Here is a 20,674-nt window from a genome sequence, read left to right as displayed (position 1 = left end):
TAGAAGACTCCAGACTACCCGACCAAACAAGTCTACAAGTAGAAGACTCCAGACTACCTGACCAAACAAGTCTACAAGTAGAAGACTCCAGACTACCCGACCAAACAAGTCTACAAGTAGAAGACCAAACAAGTTCTCTCTTTGGTTTTGGCAGCTTCAGGTTCAAATATGACTGATGATCTGTAGGTTGTTTTTTAAAGCTGCGGTACTTTTAGATACTATTTTAAATAAACAGAGTCGTATTGTGTTGAGAACAAGAGGTATTAAAACATTTAAAATAGTCGACCACACAATCACATTGTGCGCCTTTATAATCAGAGTCTCTGGTGGAAATGTGGAAATGTTGTCAGTCACTCCATTACAATGCAGCAGATTAATGCTACTGTGCCTCGGTCGAAGAGGGGGATTACATTATTTATAGACCCCTTATTTTACCTCTTCTCTTTCTGAGTAAAAGGTCACCACAGGGCTTAATGGACCGTTGAGTATTATCAGGATTACAATGAGCTTTTTGCCTTCCGTCCTGAGCTTAATTTTTAAGCTTTATGGGGTGTGCTTAAACACTCCTCCAGTGATTGGACAGTTCTTCCTCTGCAATGCTACAGTACAAGTGTTTCTAATTACCATTAGGGGGATGTAACAAAAAGGTTTAGAGACATCATCTCAATCATATCATGCACAGCATTTATATCTGAATCACTCAATTAAAGCTCTTTAGACTGAAGCAGAAAAACTCAATCGTCTCTAAAACTATGAAAAAGTTCCTACAGTCTGAAAACACCTAGTGTCAGCAGCAGTCGGCTATAATTCCTTTATTTCCGTCTTGTCCAGAACGGACTCGATGTAGATTTACACTTTTGTTGTTTGTTTGTTTGTTTTGTTTCATACAAGCCGACTGTTGGTTTTAGTATCTAACTGTAAACACGAAGCATTTCTGTCAACAGTTCAGTGACCACACAACATACTTCTCCTCTAAACAACCGTATTTATTCAAGTTTCTGGCCAAAACCTACATTCTCTATTCTTGACGTTACATTTGAACACATCATGATGACGTTTTATTTATCTTCACATATTGTTGATTTTACTCAGCTGAATCACATCAAAAGGCGACCCTATGTCATCTTGATAAGTTAGCTAACAAGCTTTTATTCTGACAGCTTCAAAATTGGATTTCTGTTTTTCACTAACGGGACTTTGCTAGAAAGTTTTGTTGCACTAACATCGGTTGCTTTGCATGAAGGACGAGGATGACTGTCCCGCAGCAGCAGCTGGCAAGTTGACAGAGATTTTTTTTTTTCAACCCAACAGTTGAAGGTGCTGCATTTTGGTTTAACTTGATGCACAAAGATGGTTTACTTGTTGGCTTGCAATTCTATTTTAGTTCAAAAAACGTTAATAGTAAATTGACGTGTATTTGTGCACCAGTTATTAGATTTAAAACATGTGACTCGACTCCAGGTATAACGTTATGTTACATTACCTGCGAGGGTTGATATCAGTATCAGTAAGCTCAAACTTTATTGATTTTCGGATTTGAAAATATGAAACCGGGTCCTTATGGAACTGGATACTGAGCTGAATCACTTATATATCACACATATCGTATTGTTTGGAATTGGCTGCATTGCATTGGAGAGCCTGCATCACATGTCATCTCCTGCATCGCCTGCATGGTCTCCCCGTAATCGCATTGCATCTCATCATGAATTTGCAATTTTCAACCCCACTCTTTTAATATGAGACCCTCATCTCTTCTGGGAAAGCACTCCACTTTTTTTTGGACCTTGCTGCAGGGTTTTTCACTCCCACTCAGCCACAGGATCACAACTGATGTTGAGCACTGATGTGTCTGGCTCACACAGTCGGCTCTACTCCTCAATCCAGAGAAGCTGGATGCAAGCAGGAACTGTCAATCATGCAACTCAGTCAACAACCACAGGGATGACAAAAAATAGAAACCAACATAGAATCCAGACTTCTTTTAAAGTTGTGATTGGCCAAAGTCAAAACTTTACCATGCTGTCCTCGCCCCTATATGACGTTATGTAAAGGCACTTTGCTCTGAGGCTTAATGTATGAAGAGATTGTCTTGTTGGTTATAGGAATGAATTTCTGCATCAAGCTTTTAAAAACAGCTTTCCCAGCTCCTCATGTTTCCAGTCACTGTGCAGAGCTTCATGCAAACATCTCTGCTGATCAGCCTCCTCCTAAGTGGCTCTAAGTAATTAAGAGTATTGGGCACTAAGCCAATCACTAATGCCGGAAAACAGAGGGATCACACACTGGTTTAATTAAATAGCTGAAGCCAAAGTGGTAAGCCAAATCTGCGGTGCTTACTGTGGTTACTTTTGCCCAAAAACAAGTCAAGAAACTGCTTTGGCAGAGCGGCCCTGTTGTTCTTGGAAGCAGTCTCGTTCACACTCCTCCTTTCAGGGGTCATGTTTTCATCCGTGCGGAGAGAGAGGGAGGCTTGAATCAGCTCAGCAGAGCAGAAAATGTTTGTGTCTAACTGGTTTAATCAAACTTTCTTAGTTCTACAACTAAACAAGTATTTTCTAAAATGTCTTCAAAATTTGTTTCCTATGTGTGGTTAGTGCGTGCGCCCCATGTACGAAGGCTTTAGTCCTCTAGCTTTAGTCCGTATCGGGAGTGTAGACCTCTTAACCAAAAACAGAAAGAGAAAGCTCCGTCTAAAAGAATAAACATACTTTACTGAATTTGTCAGGATTCTCAGCATAGGGAGTGTTCTGGTTTCAGTTTGTCGTATTTTTGTGGTCCGAGCTTTATTGACCAATTACGTAGCAGCAGGCTGTGATGTACTCAGATGAAACACTTTATAAGGACAGAAATAACAGGCAGAACAACATCTGTGCTAATGACACACCAGCTCCCATCGACGGTGATCTAACACTGATTTATTTCTCTCTGCATAGGAGTGCGAAGTAGAATCAATTAATTTAGCTAATTTAGTGTGCAGGAGTTTGCTCGCAATGTTTGGTAATTAAAAAAAATAAAGTAGCTCATAGTGGGATGTCAGGACTTCTGTTTTTGTTGCTCTAGTATTGTTTGTTCTTTCCTTGCATCCTTTTGAAGTTTTACACTAACACTGAATTATTCTGTTGTTGAATTCTTACGTATTATAGAAAAGATACGTTTTCCTTCTGACCAACTTTGCTGCTTCTTGTTGCTCTTGACTTTCCTCCTGAACCTGTAATGAGGCATGAGATAACTCAGCAAGTGGAGCAATCTCTGTAAACTTAAACGCAGGCTTTGCCAGCGTTATCACCGGGGGAGGAATGTGATCTTCAGTTTGATTTGATTTGACAAACACAGCTAATGCGCACTGGCAGGCCGAACACACTAGGAGAGCGGAAAGACAGGCCTCAGGGTGAGAGGGAGGGGCGGTGGGGGGGTCAGGGCTGCTGCTGCGAACGAACACTGTTAACCCTTCCTCTGCTGTCACAGCACAGAGCAGCACTGAACTTAACTTTGTGTGCACACATTATACAAACAGGGAGTCAGAAAATCACTTCCTGTCCCGCTGTACTGCTGCACCAGATAATCTCCGCTTCCTGCCACTGTGAACACTTGAGTTTGTTATCACGATTACGTGTTCGTTTCCTCTGGAGAGCCACCGTCAGTGACTATCAGTGTCGGCTTTAACCTCTCTGACATTGTTTCTCACAGTTGTTTTTCCTTATTTTTCCAACTTTTTACCTCAGAAAGCAAAACATCCATTAGACACCGTGGGAGGATATCAAATCTAATTTAACTCAGCTGCTGTGATCTGCTCCCCGAGGTCGAGCAGCTAGAAAGCCTCAAACACGTTGGAAGTGAAAGAATGTTATTTTGGCAATCAAAAGACGGGGAGGGGGGGGGTGGAAATTGATTGCATCTGCAGAGGAACATCACAATCTGATTCAGTTAAACTTTTAATCTTGTTTTTTTTTTTTAAGATTGAGGTTATGAAAATGAAAATGAGGAACAGGTGTCTTTTGTAATTTAAAGGTTACATAAAGTTCCCTGTTGGTTTGCCTGTTTCTCTTAAACCACAAAATGAAGTTTTCTACTTCTGATTTCACGTCTGTTGTTTAAAGCTTTTTCACACACTGTAGAACCAAGGAACAGAAACATGCACAAAGTCTCAGCGACATCACCTGATGGTTACTGAGGGGACTTCTGAAGCCTGTCGATGGCGGTCACCATATTGAAAATGATGTCTCAACCTAACTTACTGTCAACCTAACACCAGCCTGAGCCCGAGCCTCTGAGCTCGAGGAGGCGAGGTTTTATGTATTTAAGAAGTGAATTATCCCAGATGCAGAAATCATTCTTAACCTCACAACATGACTGATGAGATCTGAACCATAACATGAACTGTTTTTACTGTTTTTAATGTCTAAATGTAGCTGCTCTGTTTCTGTTTCATTGACTATCTGAATGTTTGTTTGCTGCTATATGTTTCTGGAGAGTCTGCAGAAAATGTCCACCTTTGTGGCCAATGAATTATATTCTCTTCAAATCTGCTGTGGCTCAGTTGGTAGAGTTGTCGCCTCTCGATCGAAAGGTTGAGGGTTCGATCCCCAGCTGAGCAGTGTGGAGGTGTATGAATGGTGTTGTACGTCGCTTTGGATAAAAGTGTCTGCTAAGTGAATTGTAACATTGTAACAAATCAACACATCCTGTTTGATGTATTTCTTCAGTAACTAATGTCAGCTGACAAATCATACAAAAAAATAAGTTGCAAAATAAAATTCTGCACTGCTAGCTTTATGAACGTCTGTTGTGAGTAACCCAGTTAGTTTAATCCCATTTAAAATGAGATTGACTCTTTGACTCTGCTCTTTGAGAGAGAGGCTTTTATTTTTTGCCTTTCTTATTGCAGTAAGCTTAAGTCTCAGTCAAGCGGGAACCTCCGGCTTTGAAAAATGAAGCCAGAGACTTGAGGCTCGAAGCTGGCTCCAGGAACACCGGAAGTAACAGGCAAAAAAGCAGTTTTTACAGCATAATTAAACATGTTTACAGCCTGGTACAAAAATGAAACAGGTCTGATTAGTTATTGTCATCACTGGCACGCACTGTACGGGGGTGAAATTTTAAAAACAGCTGTTTTGATTTTGAAAACGATATGTGTTAGTCAGGCACGTAGCTGACATGATTGACAGGTGGGCGCGGTGTAACGGTTCATCAGGAGGTTTAAAACCCGCCTCAGCTCCACCTCTCAGCCTGTCGTTAGGTTGACTGAAAGTTAGACTGAGACAGGATTTCCAGCATGGCGGCTGCTGCCGATGAGCCTCTGAAGCCTCCTGCAGGAACAGATGGGTGACGTCACTTCAAACATGAGAGACAGGATTCATTCTGAATGCTCTTAACCATGCTTTAACTTTGAACCCTTCTCTGGCCTGCTGGGTTGGTGGAACGGCTATGATTGGCTGAACTGCCAATCAATAAATCTGAATTGAACATTAGGTTTTCATCAGTGACTCCCCCGGTAGAAAGCGTGTCGCAACACCCACAACACCTACAGGTGCAACGAGCCTGTTGGTGGATATAATCTGTTAGTATGTGGTGTGCTATCTTTTATTATTTGGCATCATCTTCTCTCACATTCTGAACTTCTGTGAAAATGTATATATCTTTGAGTTTGGGCCAGGATTAAAGTTTTACACTCGTTTGTTTGTTGTTGGTTGTCCATGCTTGGTGACAGTTAATAATTGTTCCTGAACTCACCACGTGTCACAGACTCCAACCACGACTCCGTCTCAACCCTGTCGTCGGTCAACGAGTCCCAGGACAGATATATGAAAATCATTTATGGGATGACTGGTGGAGCCGGCTGTCTGCCCGCTCAGCAAAGATTAACTTTGACGTTTCCTCTCCTAAATCCGCTCTGATTAAATATTTGCTGGCTCATTTAAAATGAATGTGAATTAATGGTCAGTCAGTGAGTTCACGTCTGCTTCACTCCAGTAATTGCCATGATTTGGCATAAAGACCTCTGTGGCACCTCCCGTCTGTTGTCTGTCGGGTTTCCTCTTCCTCTGTCCCACTGCGTACACACGTCAGTCTGATTTTCAGCTTTTTTTGTTTGCAGCTCTTTACATGAAGGACCTCAAACTTTTTAAATATGTGGAGATGTTGTTCTGAGAACCTGGGACTCTGGGACTTTAGCCCACGCTATGATTTAAGAGATGGCAGTGTTTCTCTGCTGGTTACTCATTCCAAAAAAATCTCAACAACTATGTGAAATTGTGCAACTCTCGCTGAGCTACAGAGGTTCATTCTGTTCTCTGGGAAGCGGAGTTACAGTGTAACTCCAGAAATCAAAAAGTTACTGTCTGGATCTGAAGAAAAACGGTTAACAGATTATAATGTTCAAACAACAAACCACAACTGAGCCAGCGGGGCGGCTGTGGCTCAGTCGTCGTCTCTCAACCAGAAGGTCGAGGGTTCAATCCCCAGCTCCTGCAGCAACATGTCCGATGTGTCCTTGGGCAAGACACTTAACCCGAGTTGCTCCCGCTGCTTTGTCAGCAGTGTGTGAATGGATAAGTTACTTCTGATGGTCTCACCACATAGCAGTCTCTACCATCGGTGTGTGAATGTGTAGAAGAAAAGAAGAAAGAGCGTTATACAAGCTCAAGTCCATTTACCATTTACAATGATGGATATATGTCCAAATCAAACAGGATTATGTTACTGAAGCTTACATCATAGCAATCTTAAAGGGTCACTGTGTGACTTTTGAACAATGCTCTCTTCCAAGCTTCCCCCCTCCCCTGCCGTCTTCACACTTCCCTCGCCCCTCCCGTTCCTGTTTTCACAGGGACACAGACAAAACGTGCTGATATGCATCTCAAAGTTGATTTGGTCGTGATGTTTGTCTTTTTAGGGTCGGTTTGGAAAGGTGGCGTTGATTCTCCTCCGGTCATAATCTTGCACTGACACCCTTTACAGTTTGAATCCACCTACACCCAGCTTCCCTGAGTGGGCGGGACGGTCTCTCTGCCTCCACATGGTGGCAGGTTAAAGGTCGGACAGGGAGGGTTCATGTGGGAAAAAAAGATGTATGGATCAAATTTGAGCCTCTGAGCGAAACATAAACAAGATGAAGGAAGCGCCGTCCCATCTAAAGTCTGGGCTCTTTACTCCACAATATATTAACAATGGGTATATTTGATTGTTGTCATATTAATATTCTTGTATGGGAGGAGCCGGCCGTCCCATGTATGTAAACACAATGTAAAGACAGCTCCGAAAACAACAGAGGGACTCACGCTTGTCACTCATTGTAGACAGTGATGACTCAGAGAGACATTTACACAGGAGATACTTGATTTCTGATGTCGCACATTCTTCCTTTAAGTTCATTTAAAGGGGACACATTATGAAAAATCCACTTGTACAATGTTTGTGAACTTATATTTGGTTAACCTGAGTGTCTACTGACCCACAACATGTGAAATAAAACCATCCAGTCCTTTGTTTGTGGTCTGCAGAAGTCTTACAACACAGAGAAAAATGCTCTGTTTCAAATGTGCTCTCCTTGTGATGTCACAGTGGGATTCTGGTAAAAGAAAATCCCCTCCCCTCCCCTGGTATCTCCACCCATGGACTCCACCCCCAGCCTAGAACAAAACTTTTGTGCAGGTCCGCCATTTTTATTCTCACTACAGAGGAGTGATGTTTACGGTGAAAACTCAGGGGGCGGGGCTCATTACATTTAAAGAGACACACACACCAAAACGGAGCGTTCTGAGAGAGCTGGTTTATACAGGGTCACAAACCTCCTCTGGTGCTTGATTCATGTTATATTTTGACCAAAGCACAGCACAGATGTTTCATTTAGACCACAGGGGGACTGTTTGAAAAGGTGGAGAAGGGAGGATAATATGTCCTCTTTAAATATTAGCATGCTAACACCGTGCACTGAACATTTGAAACATCATACCTCCTGAACTTCGGCATGTCAGCATGGTTGCCATGGTGATCATGTTAGAAATGTAGCTCATTTAAAGTTTAGGGTTTCACAGAGTCACAAGTGTGACAGTGTACACCGTTCTCTTTTTACCTCATTCAATATGAAGGATCTATACAAGATCCCATCTACAGTCTTGCTCCATGTCATTTGAACCTGCGGAGGGGAATGTGAATAAATAATTAACACCGAGTAATAAGCCGTGTGTGGCTCTGCTGCGTACTGTATGTGAGAGGCAGCGAGGGTGTCACATGCCTTTTATCCATCTGTTCCACCTCATACATGTTACTGTGTTTGCAGGACAGAAGTGCCTCTCTTTTTTTTTTTTAAATCTATGGCTACTACAACAGGACGGTGCACATACAGTACAACCTCTAACACAATACCCTGTTGTTCATCCTGTCTTGCAGACATCTTGGATCCCACTGAGAGGTCGCTACATGTTTCCAGGGTTCAGTTTCCCCTCCACGGTGAGTCACGAGGAGCAGGCATGTTGAGATATGTGGTTTTTGTTTTTCCTCTTCAGACACTGTTACCCTGCTGGGGAACCTCACCTACATATCCTTCAACTTACACAAACAAATGATTCGCTTTGTAATAAAAGCGAGCACGGAGCTTCTCTTTGTCCTGAAATAAGAATCACGTCTCCGTCAGTGCGGTCAAAATATTGACACGGGGCTGAACAGTCAGCATGCTAACAGATCAAGCGGTGTGGTGTGTAGGAGGAATGTTTGAATTCTGTTGATACAGCTGTGGAAAATAATATAAGAAGTCGTGGTTCTATGTAGCAGCATTTATTTGTAATCCCAGTGGAGGCTGTTCTCCCAGAAAATGAATTAATTCCAGACAGAAGTGATTAAAAGAAGGGAGAGAAATGTGCTTCACTTTGTTCCTGTCAAACGTTAGATGAGAAAACTGATTATACTTCAGTCTGTTTCCTAAATATAAACTACTTTATGCTCTAATGAGATAACTAAATCCACCTTTAGGGACGTGACACTTCTGAAAATAAAAGTCCTGATAACAAAAGAGTTGAGTAAAATGTGAATAACAAAATCTGATAATTTAAATGAATCCCTCATATTTAAATGAAGCATAAAGACGACACATCAAATGTTAAAACTGAGAAATGGTTGAAAATAGTAGGAAGAGTGTTGTGTTAGTGGTAGTGTTGTCAAGACCACACCGAGACCAAGATGTACCTGAGACCAGAGTGCTCCGAGACCGAGACAAGACCAAGACATTTAGAGACCAAGACCGAGTTGATACCAATACCAAGACCATAAATATCAATGAAAAATCATCATCTTGTGTCACTCACTTAGTCTTTACCACTGGGAAGGTTGTAGACATTACTGGGGGATAAAAAACAAGTTATTCGTTTATTTTTAGAAAGACAGAAAAGACAGAAATAGCCTATAGTCTAAAATCCAGACCGAGACCGAGAGACCGAGACAAGAAAACAACAATGCAGCAGCCAGTATGTCCTCCTTCTAACTTTAGATTCTGCTCCTGAATGCTCTGGATTTGTTTGGACCAGAGAAGGTAGGCGGTTTTAAGGCGACCCCCCCACACGGCCGTTTTGGACGCCCCTCGGTTTGTCAGATATGAGAGCAGTTATCAGGTCAACAGGTGTTGCAGCGATGGAAGCGGGACAGAGAAGTGGTTCAGATAGAAGTGATTGTACCCGACCTAAAAAGCCTCTGCATGTTTCTAATAAGCTCCACGAGCAGAAACGTGCTCAAACTAGGATCAATATTGGAGATGCTTTTGAAAAATGGAGAGAGGTTAGAACGCAGAAAGGTTTACAGACCCATGCAGAGCTGGATAAACACTGAAGCTTCAGTGTCCACCACATGGTGACCTGTGTGAGCATCAACTCTAGAGAGGAGGTGGGGGGGGACAGCTCTCTACAATGTTTTTAATTTGGACTGCAGTACCCATTTTAAACACTAGGGGTCAGAGTTACATACTGCTCCTTTAAAACATGTTTTCAGTATTACATTTAAAATGTGCTGATTTTCCAAATATAAGTAAAATTTCTCAGTTTCAATATTTGATATGTCGTCTTTGTGTTTTCAATTAAGTATGGGGCTTTAATATTATCACCTTTCTGTTATAATTTACATTTTGTACAATGTCTTACTTTTTAGGAATTGATGTTTTCTTCCTCTTGATGCATTTTATTGCTTACAAAGCCAGAATCAAACTCCTGGCTGGTTCGGCTGGCAGAGCATCGAGGCTCGTTGTCAACAAGCTGAAAATATGTGATGATGTTGGGTTTTCTGATTACTCTCTTCTCTTCTCTTCATGAGCCATTTGTTTTCCACAGTTTGAACCATGCTGCAGGGATTTGGGGATTTAAAGAAAGCAGGGCTTTAGATAATGTGCAAAACAGAGCGCTGCAACCCTTTTAGACACTCACACATTTGATCGTATACTTTGGCTGCTCAGGGTGACATGAGGTGGATTCTTGGATCAATAAGAGGAAATATGAAACGGATAGACTGGAATCACTTACATTATATGTTCGATGGAAGGATCAATAGATAAGATAAGGCTGGAGTAAATCACAGAATTCATGAGCTTCAATCTGTCTTTGAAGAAGCTGAATTACAATCGCATCTGTCAAAATAGTTTACCATGAAGCGTGAACACCATTAGCCCTAATTTCCACTTACTCTGTACGTGCCGCGGTCCGTCAGCACCACAGGTTTCCCTCCATCGGACGGCGTGCGCCCTACCCTTGTGTTTTATTTTGAAATTGACCGGACGCTCTGTGCGTTGCCTTGTCTGACTTCCTGTCCAGGTCGTTCTTTTCTCTCCAGCTTGACGCGTACCTGCAGCTGCTGCCGCGCTCCGGAGACGGACCGCATTGCCGCCGTGTGGAAACACAATCATTGACTAGAGTGGCAGTGAACGGCGCCGTAGTTCGCTGCAGACCGCGGCATGCACGGAGTATGTGGAAATTGGGGGTTAGAAAGAAGTTAATTGACATATTGCTCGGCTTATTGTCTATGAATGACACAATATCAAAACACAATCAATCAGTCTACGAAGCTACAGCCAGCAGATGGTTAGCTTAGCATTAAAATGACAAGATATATCATTCAATCCTTCTTTGTATGGAGACAATTCATTTAGGCGGTCTAACAGGAAGTTAGCTCCAAATTAGCATTTATTTGAGTTCACTTTGTCTTAATCTGTTCAAACAACGTCAGGAGGAAGGAAAGGAAAATTATTTCCCAAAATGATGAAAACTTTCTTTCTTCTTCTTGATGTAGTTCTGCATGATTGAAATGTAGCCTCTGTTTAGTACACCTTACCGTTCAAGCAACTAGACGCCAACACAGGTTTATTTTTAGGACCTTATTCCTCCCTTTTTTAAAACTGTGAGACGAGATTCTTTATTTTTTTAAGTTCTTGTCCTCTGTGTGAACCCCTTCCTAACAACCCACCTTCTTCTCTAATAACTTTGAATCTTCAGTTACACCTCACAACATTCAGTGTTTGTGTTATTTTGGAACTTAACTTTGTAAAAAAAAAAGAAAAAAGGATGTGATCTAAAAATGAACAAAATACTGAATAATTAAAGACGTCTGTAATAAAACACCGTCCTTACAAAGTCTCTAAAAGTTACTGAACAGGACACAGAAGGAAAGTTGTGAGAAGTCAGACAGGATGAGGATTGTCTTCGCTGGCCGTGAAAGCTCGTGAGCAGAATGTGATCCATTTCTCCTTGAGGGTCCCGGACTCTTCCCAGACTACCGCAGGGGAAAGGGTAGAGGGGCAGAAAGCCAAAGGGGGGGGTCCGCAGCGCCATTGAGGTGTCAGATGACGAGTATTCTGCGGATTTATCCCGGAACAGCAGACAAAGAGCCACAAGGGCGAGTGTCCCCTTCAGTGTTGGGGAAAAATCCCCCACCTCGAGGAGTGTTTCCTTACAACTTCCAATTGTAGCCTCCAGAGCTCGTCCCAGAACAGAGACTCCTTTGAAAGGGGCTCCCTTGAGACGCGTTTTTATTCAGCCATCTCAGAAAATGTAAAACATGATTTCTTTAAGAAACATTTACACTTCAGTGTCGGCTCAGAACTGGAGGTGTCGATTTTATTCACATTTTTGAGCTTGTTTTCTTTTTTTCCGTCGCACTAATTACCATCAGTTTAAATCATTATTATGAATACTTATTTTCTCTTCACTTCCCTCACACACAAACTGAAAAAGACTTCAGTGAAATCGCCGCAGGGAGAAATGTGTTTTTCAGTTAATTCCTTTTGACTCGTTCTTAATTATTAAAGAAAATGTTGAACTTTGATTTGTTGCTCTGAAGCTTTTCTGACTTCTGCTCGGTGCAGAAACTAACAGCAGACAGAAAAGGACACAACATGATTATAAAATGTATAAAAATGGACGTCACCCATTGGTTTTTGAAAAGGTGCTATGAAGCCCAGTGATTGCGGTCGCCATATTGGAAATGTTATCTCAAACTGGCTTTCAATCAATCCAGTAACAGTCAAAGAGGCGGAGCTTCAGCCTCTTGGCACACAGCTACAGCTCACCTGAGTGTCAGATGTTAAGCCACGCCCCTAATAATGTACATTTAATCATAACTCTTAGGTTAATAAAATCAACACGGAGGGGTTATCAAATAAATCACCTCATGTACAGTGTGTACCAGTAAAGAAATGAGCTACTGATGCCAAATTCATTTTTTTTTACCAGGCTGTAAACGAGTTTATTTCTGCTGTAAAATTGACATTTTAATACAGGATCTAACGGGGAGTTCATGTGGAGGAATCACACTGTTTCACACATGACATGATAACACATGGTCCATAAAAAAACAATACAGCACGATACAACACAATAACACGTAGTCAACGATTAAAAAACAATCTCAGTAGCCAATATGTATTTATTGTGTCACATCAATTTAATTTGGCTAGCTGGTTCACCTTCAGAGAAGAGGTTTCTTATCGGGCAGAAGAAGTCGGACAAACGGATTTGTTTTCACGATCAAACGTGAAAGAAAATGTCTTCTATCATCGTCTCTGAGAAAAATCAGCACCATGCGTTTTGTTAGACACGCTCCGGTGACATTTCAAGAGGAGGGACTCTGCTAACAACAATTTAAATTCAGCAAACCTCAAATTATAAAGAAGCAAAAAGGTTTGAAATCGGCAAAAGGCAAAATGATTACTTCAAACATCGGTATCAGCCCTGAATTTCACAGTCCTTGCATCTCCAGATTACATGCATTATCCACTCATATTGTTTTAATGGCTCGTGTGTGTGTGTGTGTCTCTTTAACATGTCTTTGATTGTGAGCTGAGAAGGAAGTTTGGGATATAATTCCCAGCAGGTGAAGCATCCGGCTTTGCCCTCTTGTTTATGTCTTTGTCTCCTTTTCCACCTGTGACAAAGCTAACCCAGGTGTACACTTATTCCTCCTCTTATGTGTGTGTGTGTGTGTGTGTGTGTGTGTGTGTGTGTGTGTGTGTCTTTCCTGCAGATGGTGAGTCACGCCCTCTCTCTCCAGGATCGTCTCGGTGAATAGCCGGCCATTCAAGACGAAAAGGGATCTCGGTTCACCTGTTGAATAAAGCCCTCCTCCTTCTGCACAGCGTGGGAGAGGGTGCCGCCGCTGAGCCGGTGGAGCATCTCTGCAGGCTGATAACCGGCGTGAAAGCGGCGCTGAGCGATCATCTTTCACTCTGAGCTACTCACCTTTCACGCGGCGGACCCCGAGCCGGCTCTCAGGGCTGGACTGTCAGCGGGAAGGCAGCGAGACTCTCATGTAGACGGGGGTCAGCCGAGGCGCACAGAGGACAGGTGTAAAACATCTTCTTCATGAGACTGAGGAGGCTCACATGTTTGGATGACCTCCACACTGGATTTAAACACTTGAGCTGATTTTTTGTCTTCTCATTTGGAGGTTGGGGCCCAGTGGGGCTGTGCGGTGGGAGAACAAGGAGAGCCGGTGTTGATTCTTCTGCTTTATGAGTTTTCACCACAGGGACAGTGTTTCTGAGCGGCAGGGGGAGCCAGCATGGCCAGGCCTCTGCTGAAGATACAGCGCTACTTCCGCAGGAAACCCGTGCGGTTCTTCTCCCTCATCCTCCTCTACCTGACGGCCGGCAGCCTCGTCTTCCTGCACTCTGGCTTTGTCGGGGACAGCGGCTCGGGAGGCAGAGGGGGCCGCGACTCCGTGGTGGCTTCGGGGACCTCGGCGTCCGACGCCCGGGGGCTCAGCATCATGAGCCGAGTGTTTAAGGAGACGCGCAGGTCCGGTCGGAGGTACGGGCCCCCGTGGATGAAAAGGGCCAGGCACGAGGGGGGCGAGAAGCCGCGCAGGGGGGGGGACTACACCAGCAACTGGAACCGTGCACTTAAAGGACGCAATGCCAAAGACGTGGACGACGGAAGAGGTGAGTAACACCAAGACTTCAATAGACTCAGGACTTACATAGTCTAACCTGGTTTGATCGTCAAATGTTTTTTTGATTAACCACAGCATTAAACTTTTTGTCTTCTAGACTTGAAATAATATTTTTCTATGATAGGAGCCATCATTTTCTGATGACCTTATAACGATATTACACACGTTCATTTACAACACACGGACGACTCAGGTGTGTGTGTATTCAGTCACCACAGCAGCAACAATCTACACATCTGTCAGACCATCGACCAACAACGATTTGTACTCTTTTAACTCACCGTTTGAGGAAATATTAACACATTCATACATTAGTTTTTTTGTCACGTCTTACCTCAGGGGACCTCGCCCCTCTTCCTTCTAGACAGATAGATAGATAGATAGATAGATAGAGAGAGAGACAGATAGATAGAGAGAGACAGACAGATAGATAGATAGATAGATGGATAGATACTTTATTGACCCCGACAGAAATTCAAAGCATCCAGTAGCAGGTTACAAAGACACGACATGAAACATTTGTTACAAATGAAACCACAAAACCGACGCCCCCCTCCCATACATATATATTAACCTGAAAAAAGATTTAAAGAATCCCCCTAGATGAAACAAACTTAAACTGTGCAATTAAAAATAGACATAACCCGTGCAGGGATGTTTGAGATTTAACCAAGAACCTATAAACAGTTGAGGAAAACAATCTGTAATTAGACCTGAATATAAAAAATAAAAAGTGTTGACCTTCTGAAGTTGTGTTGTTTATATATGTACAGCAATGTTTAAAAAAAAGATTATCAAAATTATCAAAAAACAGACATTAAATTCTGTCAGACAGGGAAAGTCTCCTATGATACCATATATAGCCGCTGCTGCAGCAGCATCAGAAGGTCAGAGCAGTGATACCGTCTACAGTCTGAAAACGTTGTCAGGTCCTCTCACGTCCGAAAGTTTCTAAATAAATCCGAAAAATTATGAATTGCGTTTCAAGAATGTTCTCTTAGCTTCTGCCCCCCAAAAAAATAACTATTAACGGGATTCAAAGAATGAAATGAAGCGTGCGCGTGTTCTGATGAGCATGAGTGGAATCTACTGTTGGAATAAATACATACTTAATGAGGAGGTAATTAAAACATATGCCAACAATTGCAGAGATAATTGTCGTTTTGCATAATTGATGATTACTCAGTGAGCAGAACTGGAGTCTTACAATGATGATGTGATCTGGTTGTTAGTGCTGCTGATCATAATATTCAACAAATTAAAAACGTTTAAAAAGTTGAAGGCTCGTTCATAATGCAAACACGCGGGCAGCTCTCGTGCTGCGACGGTTCATGTCTGTCTAAAAGAGATCCTCGGCGATGTCTGATTACAAACTGCAGCACCTCCACGACTCAGAACATCGCTCTGTAATCGGTCCTGGAGGAAATCTCTCCTGAGCGTGTTGGTGATGATAATGATCCTCTGTGTGTGCGTCTCAGAGTGAGTCCTCTCGGCTGCAGCTTGAGCACACACACAGGAGCTGCGTTACTATCACAACATCTGAACGTCTTATCCGTCTGTTTACAAACTGAGGGAGCCTATCAGGCAAAGTTTACCTGTAAACTCCTGACTGGCATGTGTGACATCACGCTGACATCTCTGACCTCGCCTGGCAGGAGTATCCTGTTCACTTATTCCTTTTTCTGAATGTCACACCATCGATGACTCGATTAGAGGAGATCATATCCTCACTGGGATTACTTTACTCATCCTCTCTGCTTTTCTTACCCTGTCACACACACTACACGCACTGCTGTCACACACTCCTCACACGGCTGTATAAAGAGTTAATAATTCAAAAGGACATTACGTTCTGTACTGTAAAAGAACACCTGGTGCATGTCTGGGTCCTCCTCTCCTCACGGTAAAGAGTAAAGATGGTGGAAGACGTTCTCAGATTCTTTTATTAAAGCTGCTGTGGGGAACATGTGGTGTGCCACACACAGGCGCCCCCTGTGGACAAACAATGCATGTGATATCATGTATCAGCAACTTATCGTTTTAAGGCCTGTCTGTCTGACGTGAAGAAAAGTTGAATTATTCAGCACATTTTTTCTGCAGTCTCTTATTAATTGAGCGAGCAGCACCACTCTGCTCTGTTTCAAATATGCACCGAGTCTTTGTTCAACGGAGCTCGCTGCAAAAAGACGTCAAGCTGATCAGAAAAGATCGACCCTGACAGGAAGTCAGACGATCGTCCGGTCAATTTCAAAATAAAACACAGTATACAGACTCCTGATCGTATACTCACTCACTTTATCAACATTACTTGAAAACAGGCATCGAATGAACAACCTCAGAAAGACAAAGCAACATTTTGTTTCCATGTTTTTATCTCTTTTTTTCCCGCGTGATCTTGTAGTTCTCCTGTGATCTTGTGTCCAGACTTGCTGAACTGGGGTGGTCCAAGCTGGTCACTGATATGTGCAGGGGTGGCCTGAGTCCTTATGTCTGAACTAATCACATCGACTCTTAAGTAACAAATGATACAGGCATACAATCTACGTCCAAATTCACAGAAACTATGAGCTGCCTGTTGCACCACAGCCTTTATGGTGGATTTCGGGGGGGGGGGGGAGGGGGGGGGGGGGGGGGGGGGGGGGGGGGGGTCCAGCTGATCATGGCTGTGCTTAGGCTCCAGAGATGGACCCGGTGGGGTTAGGGCGTGCACTGTAGGACGGAGCAAACACACGGCGCTGATGGAACACAGCATGCACAGACAAGGTGGAAAATGCGGGTTAGAAATACGTCACAGCATGGAGGTTAGATGCTCTCAAAGTTTCGTTTCATGGGGATGTCTCGTATTGACACCTGTCTCAAATAAAGAGACTGAAGTCAGCCCAGGAGGCTTTAATTGTTTAAACATTATTTCTGTTTGCTCGTTTCTATATAATCCTACAATAGATTAAAAAATTAAAAAATTGCAATAAATAGCCCCAGGATGAGGCTATGACTCCATTGTGGTTAGGTGTGTTTCTGTTGTTTTACAGTGCAGTACAGCCGGGTGGAGACGAACATAAGTGTGAGTGACGGCTGCTCTGTCTGTTTGAGATCTGACAAAGCGTACAGGCTGCGCTCCCTTTAGTTTTTAAACGCACTCTGCTCTGGGACAGGAGCCAACCTCTGTGAGGCTGAAGAGAAAATAAATAAGTGATTCTATTACAGAAAAAGCTGTGAGTCACTCGACAGTACGGAGCAGAACTGCACAAAGGAGAGTTCAATATTAAAGTGACGTGTTTCTCCAGATCAGAGAGAGCTACTCTTCACAGGAAAAACAAACATGTTTACAGTGAACACTCAAGATTATCGTTATCTTCTGTTCAAGAGAAGGCGCCTCCTCTTCCTCCTCCTCCTCCTCATCTTCCTCCTCCTCCTCTTCCTCCTCCTCCTCCTCTTCCTCCTCCTCCTCCTCCTCCTCCTCTTCCTCCTCCTCCTCCTCCTCTTCCTCCTCCTCCTCCTCTTCTTCCTCCTCCTCCTCCTCCTCTTCCTCTTCCTCCTCTTCCTCCTCCTCTCCTCCTCATCTTCCTCCTCCTCCTCCTCATCTTCCACCTCCTCTTCCTCCTCTTCCTCCTCTTCCTCCTCCTCCTCTTCCTCCTCATCTTCCACCTCCTCTTCCTCCTCTTCCTCCTCTTCCTCCTCCTCTTCCTCTTCCTCCTCATCTTCCACCTCCTCTTCCTCCTCCTCCTCTTCCTCCTCCTCTTCCACCTCCTCCTCCTCTGCAGAGACTGCAGAGAGTAATTAGCAGCTTCAAAGCTTTTGTTTCCTCTCACACATCCTGCACTCTTCATATCTCTGCAGTCTTAACCGTCCTCGATACTTTAATACTTTTATATCTCCTTTCTTTCCTCTGCTAAAGCACGCCTTCTCGCCTGCTTCAGAGAAAATATTGCAGCATGAGATTTGCAGCGCAGCACATAAACACACACACACACGTGCACACACACACACATACACACACACACACACGCTGAGTGCTGCAGCAGCACAGAGGTTTACTGTACTGAAGCGAAAGCGTCAGTGCACTGGGGATAGAGAGCAGCTGAGGCACAGTTTGCATAATGTTCCAGCAGGTATAGAAAGGTTATTGTGCATTAAAATCATAAAACAGACCAGCTAATAAAAAACATGTTGACATCATGTGTACATGTTGTCCCATTCTCTTCCATCTTCTCTTTCCAAGCAGGAATAGATTTATTGCAGAATGATGCGGCAGCTCTATTTAAGTGTTTCCCTGCATGGTAAAGCAGATTATTATCCAGCAGCTCAACAATAGTTAGGAAGAAGATTACCGTCCTGCACCGCATGCTGCACAAAATGCGAGCCCTTAGAGCACGACAATTAAAGTAATGCAGGGGACAGGGACCTGGTGGAGCTATTATCAGAGGCTCAGAGGGGTAATGGCACAGCACAGATGGTTGAGAGGTCTGTTTGTTAAAGGTACAGTAGAGCAGCAGCTGGAGGAAAACAGAGGAGTGTGCTTTTAATGTGGAGGGAGAAGCTGACTGAAGGTTTTCTGCCTCTGCAGAGGTACACACACACACACACACACACACACACACACACACACGCTTGTGAAATAACACAGCGGGATGAGTGCCACTACAGTCACAGGCCACTAGAAGGGGATGTGTGTCTTTATAAATAAATAAAGCTTCTGCCCCACTTCGAGCTCCTTGTGCGCTCTCTTACTCCTCTGTGTGGAAATGAAGAAGAAGCTGCAGTGGGGGAGCGTGTGTGTCTTCTTACGCAGTTCAGAGTCCAGTATTTACAGTGAATGATTACAAACAGCAAACATGTTGTTGTCTCTCTGTCCACACAACCAACATTTATCTGTTTTATGTCTTTCAGCTAAATATATCGGCTGTTACGTGGACAACACACAGAAGAGAGCGCTGAGAGGAGTTTCCTTTTTCGACTACAAAAAAATGACCGTGTTTCGTTGCCAGGACAACTGTGCAGAAAGGTATGAGAGGAAAAAGAAAACTCAAAGCTTCTTCCTTTAGATGTCTTCATCCTCTTTCTTCTCTTTTTTTTCTGTTTCCATTGAACTGAAAGAGCTGACGTCGAAATTAAAAACACTGACTGGGAATAAAAAAAAAAGGGAGTATTTGTGGTGATTTAAAAAACCAGGAGGGGTCAAAGATCAAATGTCTGACTTCTAACTAAAAATGACTAAATATTGAAACATTGTACACACACATTCACAGGAGTCCCATAAACACATCATGCACAAACAGGAGCCCTGTGGACGTTTACTAATGGAGGGATGTGAGAGTGAGGGGCTGCAGTGACCAGGAAGTGATCTGACACCTCGCCAGGAACCACTACCCCTTTTTCCAAACATGGAGTCGACTTTATTGCTGAACATCAGGGAGGGCAGCGTTTGTGGCGGGTCAGTGGGAGGGTGTCAGGGTGAAGCTATATTTCTAAATTGATCATGTGCCCCCCCCCCCCACCCGCAGCAAAGTCATACAGATGGTTTAATATCATTTGTGATTTAAAATCCTTTTTCCCACCACCTGAAATAGATCTGCTCGAGTTTTCAAACCGTCTACCTCCTCCTCTCCTCCTCTCTCTCCTCTTCCTCGCTCATCCTTCTCTCACCTTTTTACATCCTCCCTGAAGAACACCAGGGACGTCTCTATCGAATGCATTGAATTACACCCATCACTGATTCACAGAGTGCAGAAAAAGGAGCAGAGAGCTGTGTTTTCACCTCCTCCTCCTCCTCCCTCCTCGATCCTGCAGCCTGCCTCGCCTCTCCACGAGCAGCGAGTTAATAAAAACCGACAAACAAATGAGGGGCAGCAGTACATCAGCGTTTGATTGACAGCCCCGGGGATTTGTTCTCGTGTGAGGGGTGGGTTAGACGTTTAATTGCATGCGAAAGACCCCTTGGGAGTCGAATCCTCCATGAAGCAGCAGAAAGAAGAGAGGAGACCTTGTGTGAAGGTTTCAGTTATCAAGTGTTATATAAAAATAATTGACTTTGCCTCGGAGCTCGTGCAGTGTCTCTTCTCTTCTCCAAAGACGGAGAAATACATCACACCAGAGTTTTGACGGGACGTGTTCTCATTTTCAAGATAAGGTAGAACTTTATGAAGCTTGAAGGAAATTCTGGAGGAACTAAATGAGAGCAACACTAAAGAGCGTCGGCAAAAATAAAAAGCATGAAGTGTATAATAAATCTTTTATTACTGACGGTAAATAAGTT

General features: G+C 43.3%; 1 protein-coding gene across 2 annotated transcripts in view; it reads left to right on the top strand.

Moving 5' to 3' along the window:
• Positions 1 to 20,674, top strand: part of wscd2 (WSC domain containing 2) — a 55,512-nt gene that overhangs the window by 18,137 nt on the left and 16,701 nt on the right. Inside the window, exons 2-4 of one of the 2 annotated variants that reach the window (XM_061039133.1) lie at positions 8,392 to 8,451; positions 13,495 to 14,410; positions 19,309 to 19,423. In XM_061039133.1, the coding sequence (XP_060895116.1) occupies positions 14,032 to 14,410; positions 19,309 to 19,423 (494 nt within the window). In that variant the 5' untranslated portion in view covers positions 8,392 to 8,451; positions 13,495 to 14,031. The remainder of the gene's footprint in view (positions 1 to 8,391; positions 8,452 to 13,494; positions 14,411 to 19,308; positions 19,424 to 20,674) is intronic. The other variant, XM_061039134.1, reaches the window with a different exon arrangement.

The sequence above is a fragment of the Labrus mixtus genome, chromosome 5 (assembly GCF_963584025.1).
Source record: "Labrus mixtus chromosome 5, fLabMix1.1, whole genome shotgun sequence".
Classification (NCBI taxonomy): Eukaryota; Metazoa; Chordata; class Actinopteri; order Labriformes; family Labridae; genus Labrus; species Labrus mixtus.
Note: the sequence above shows the minus strand (reverse complement) of the source record. Positions and strands in the feature narration are given on the sequence as shown.